Genomic DNA, 3,718 nt, shown 5'->3' on the forward strand with positions numbered 1-3,718 from the left:
GTTGCAGTGAAATCGCATATTTGCTTTTGGACCCCTCAGCCACCGTACAATATACAGGAACTAGCGCCACACGCTACAAAGATCACTTTAGAGACATGAGAAGATTTGATTTGTGGAAAAACTTTCTTTATTTTTAATGTGTATTTCAACATTATTATAGTTTATTTTACTCTTATATCAATGCTTACAAAATAAAAGATGATGGCAGTTTTCTTTTGTGAAAATGTTTGGTTATTAAGGGGAAAAAAGGGAATGGATGAAATGCAGAGGTAAATGTACCCAATGTCAGATCAATAAAGTTGAATTATTATATAATTATTTTTAAAAATAACAATAATAATAATTATTATTATTATTAATAATCTTTGACCCCTTCTTCCACTCTACTCCATGCACCACATCCAGGAGCCCCACCTTCGGTCCGAGTGCGAGTGCTGCAGCTACAAGCTGGACCTGGTGAAACCGGTCCGTTTCCTCAGCCTGCAGTGTGAGAGCGGAGAAAGTGAGCAGGTCTTCCTGCCGGTCATAACCAGCTGTGAGTGCACCAGCTGCCACGGTGAGGGCCACACTGATTTGCATGCATGCATGTCTCTCATGTCGGTATGAAAATAAGGGCCTGACAGAAGATCAGAACTCTGTGCTAACTTCCAGTCAACAAAACACACTTTTACACAAAAGCATTTTAATGTGCGGACCTTTATTAAAATCAAGCCTGCCTTTTATCTGTTGTTTTTAGAGCACAGATAAAAACAGTTATTAAGAAAATACCCTTATGAAGAATGAATATGATCATTTTAACATAGATTTACCTTAAGTAAAAAAAATGTGGCTGTAGCACCACATTTTTTTTTTCAACTCAAAGACCTACTAGTTTATTTGCGTTGATTAAAACAGGCTTAAATATAACGGACATTATTAGACAATATAATTCGACATAATATAAATAAAATAAATTTCTTTGTAAATAAATGTCAGTTGGCTGCAGATTATCTCCACGTGCTGCAGATTATATGGCCGGGGCTCATTTGCATGCAGGAAAGGAGCCGGTTGCTCTGCTGGGATGGTGAGGAAGCCATGCTTGCTGTGATCGTTGCCTCCTGCATGGTTGACTCTGGTTTCTTTAAACCTCCTTTATAATCTCTGTGGGGTTAAGAAGCTCAAAATGGAAGCATGGAGTTCTCTAATGATTGCTTATAAGTTATTACTTTTGTCTGGAAAAAAAACAAACACTAATCCTAATGAACTGAAAAAATTACCTTATCTAAAAAAAAAATAGGACTTTGGATCACTGAGCAGTAGTCTAGTTATTTCCTCCCTTGCTCAGGTAATTAACAAAAGTTAAATGAGGAAGTTATGTCCCCTAAATAAAAGCCGTTGCACCCCAGGGGCTTCCTCACGGTTCTTTTCCTGGGAGCAAGTTATTTACTACTCTTAACATGTAAAAAGAACTATAAAACAGGAGTAAAAAATAACAGAGTTTATTCCAGTTCAGGTTGGTACAGGAAAGAGAAAAATGCTTGGAGCTTGCACAGCTGTGGGCTCAAAAATCACGTCCGCGAGCGTCCGGAAAAGATTGAGCCCCGAACAACGTCATCTCCTGCTTCTTAAAGCTCATGAGTCTATGTGTTGCATCATGTTGATGCTTAGCTGTCCGTATCAGAAACTGACACGTCATCCATGTCTTGAACTTCATGCAGCTTGCTTCTATGCTTCAGGGTTACAGATAGCTCTCCTCTATCAGACCGGCTCCAAGATGTTCCTATATTCTGTGTATTTTTAAAGACACGAAGGCTGTCCTGATTAGTTGACCTCCGTACACACAGTGACATCCACCATGTGAAGGAAGGCCTTCTACTCTGTCTACCTGGCTAACAGAATAACAATGCACATGATGTATAAAGAATAAACCTAACAAATGTGTCTGGTATAGGTGTAGCTTAATCAATTAATGGAGATTTAGTTGATTATTTTCCCTTTAACCTGAACATTTCTTTCCATCATACGTTTTCCTTCCACTTAACTTTCCATAAACATGGCTTGATAGACCATAACATGAACAGAGCTCTGTTGTGTTTTTCCGTTTCGTTGCAAAATTAGGAAAACCAGCATTCCTAAAATATATATATTCTTTATGTTCTGTTAAATTATTTGAAACAAAACACAATTGTTTCAAGTTTTCTTCTCCTCAGATGACATATAGACCTCATCCGCTCAGGTTTAAAGGGTCAAGGAGTCGGTCTATGCAGTTCCCATGGTTACTGCCGATCAGAGAGGCTTGCATCATCGGTTAACTTATACATAGTTTTTCTTTTGGCTTGTTTCCATCGTTCAATCACAGCGCCACCAGCTGGTCTGGCATAATTTCACAGCGTTTTATGGCGTACTGAGTACATGGATGTGATGGTAGCATCTAGTGAACTGGCTTCATGCTTACAGACACAGTTTCTAAAATGTTGGAGGTTTTATCTTCATGTGGGCGTAGCCATAATTATCTTAAAGTCGAACACCTGGTAGAGCCAGGAAACAGTTTCTGTCTCCTTATTGTTTGTACGACCGGAGGATTTATAACGATGTCCGGAAGAGTTCAGGAGATTAATATTTGAAGTTTCTTATATTTTTTTACCACTAATCCAATCACATCGGGGAGAGAATCCATCTCTTTTCCAGCAATCTTGTCAAAAATAGGAGTAAAATTAACTTATCAATAAAAGAAGCTATCTAGGCAAGGCAAGGCAAGGCAAGGCAGCTTTATTTGTATAGCACATTTCAACAACAGGGCAATTCAAAGTGCTTTACATAAAAACAGCTAGAAAAATAAATACACACAAATAAATAAATAAATAAACACAGAAGAAACAGTTAAAAATAAAAACAAAATAAAACACAAGGATAGAAATTACAGCCGCTCTCATTCCGTTCCCAAATCTTTGCCGCATACAGAAAGAAGATTATAACTGTATACCCAAACAGAGGAACTGTCTTAATTAGATAAACTACTGGGAGAGGCAGCTAATATTAAGGTGTAATAAACTTCACACATCATCAATGATTATCTTTACATCTGTAAACCTGAAGCCCAGCTCTTAGTAAGGAGGTCTGCTGCATTATTCCTACGTTTTTGTCCCTTCTTAAGAAGATTTTTAAGATATACCTGAAAGAGTCTTTAACTCGCTGTTTGCTCATGTTAAATCTTTTTTTCTTTTTGGTGATCTCTACATTCACAGTGATGTTTATTTTCTTCTGTTTAAGACTTCTCAGCTTGTACAGTTTATTGACAGATCAGATGTTATCTGTTGGAAGGAAATGTTCTTCTTCTTGGCTCCGTCATTTTCCTGTTTCTTCTCTTCACAGGAGGCGACTTGTCCAGACGTTGAGTGAATGTGTGGCCTGATAGAGAGAGTGTGTGTGTGTGTTGATGAGTGTGGGTCAGGTAGAGAAGAAGCAGTCTGAACCCCATGCTGAGCGAGAGCGGGATTCTCAGTGCCAACTCTCTGATAGTTGGATGCGTCTGGGATGAACAGATGGGTGGACAGTCGAGTGGAAGAAGTTCCTGTTGAAGGATGAGATGCTCACATTGTTTTTTAAATCCTAGTTTCAGGTTCTTGTTTCTTCGTCCTGTACAGTCGTTTTCTACCGTGTATTTATAGTTTGATCTCTGTGTGACTTGTTATGCGTTAAGAGATGTTTGCTGTCAGTTTTTCTGCTTCCTACTGTTAAA

General features: G+C 38.4%; 1 protein-coding gene across 1 annotated transcript in view; it reads left to right on the forward strand.

The window, feature by feature from the left end:
• Positions 1-3,718, forward strand: part of sspo (SCO-spondin) — a 159,835-nt gene extending 156,117 nt beyond the window's left edge. The window contains exons 111-112 of the mRNA XM_015377502.1: positions 406-556; positions 3,352-3,718. Of these exons, the coding sequence (XP_015232988.1) occupies positions 406-556; positions 3,352-3,374 (174 nt within the window). The 3' untranslated portion in view covers positions 3,375-3,718. The remainder of the gene's footprint in view (positions 1-405; positions 557-3,351) is intronic.

This window comes from Cyprinodon variegatus, unplaced genomic scaffold (assembly GCF_000732505.1).
Source record: "Cyprinodon variegatus isolate N-32 unplaced genomic scaffold, C_variegatus-1.0 Scaffold155, whole genome shotgun sequence".
NCBI classification, from domain to species: domain Eukaryota; kingdom Metazoa; phylum Chordata; class Actinopteri; order Cyprinodontiformes; family Cyprinodontidae; genus Cyprinodon; species Cyprinodon variegatus.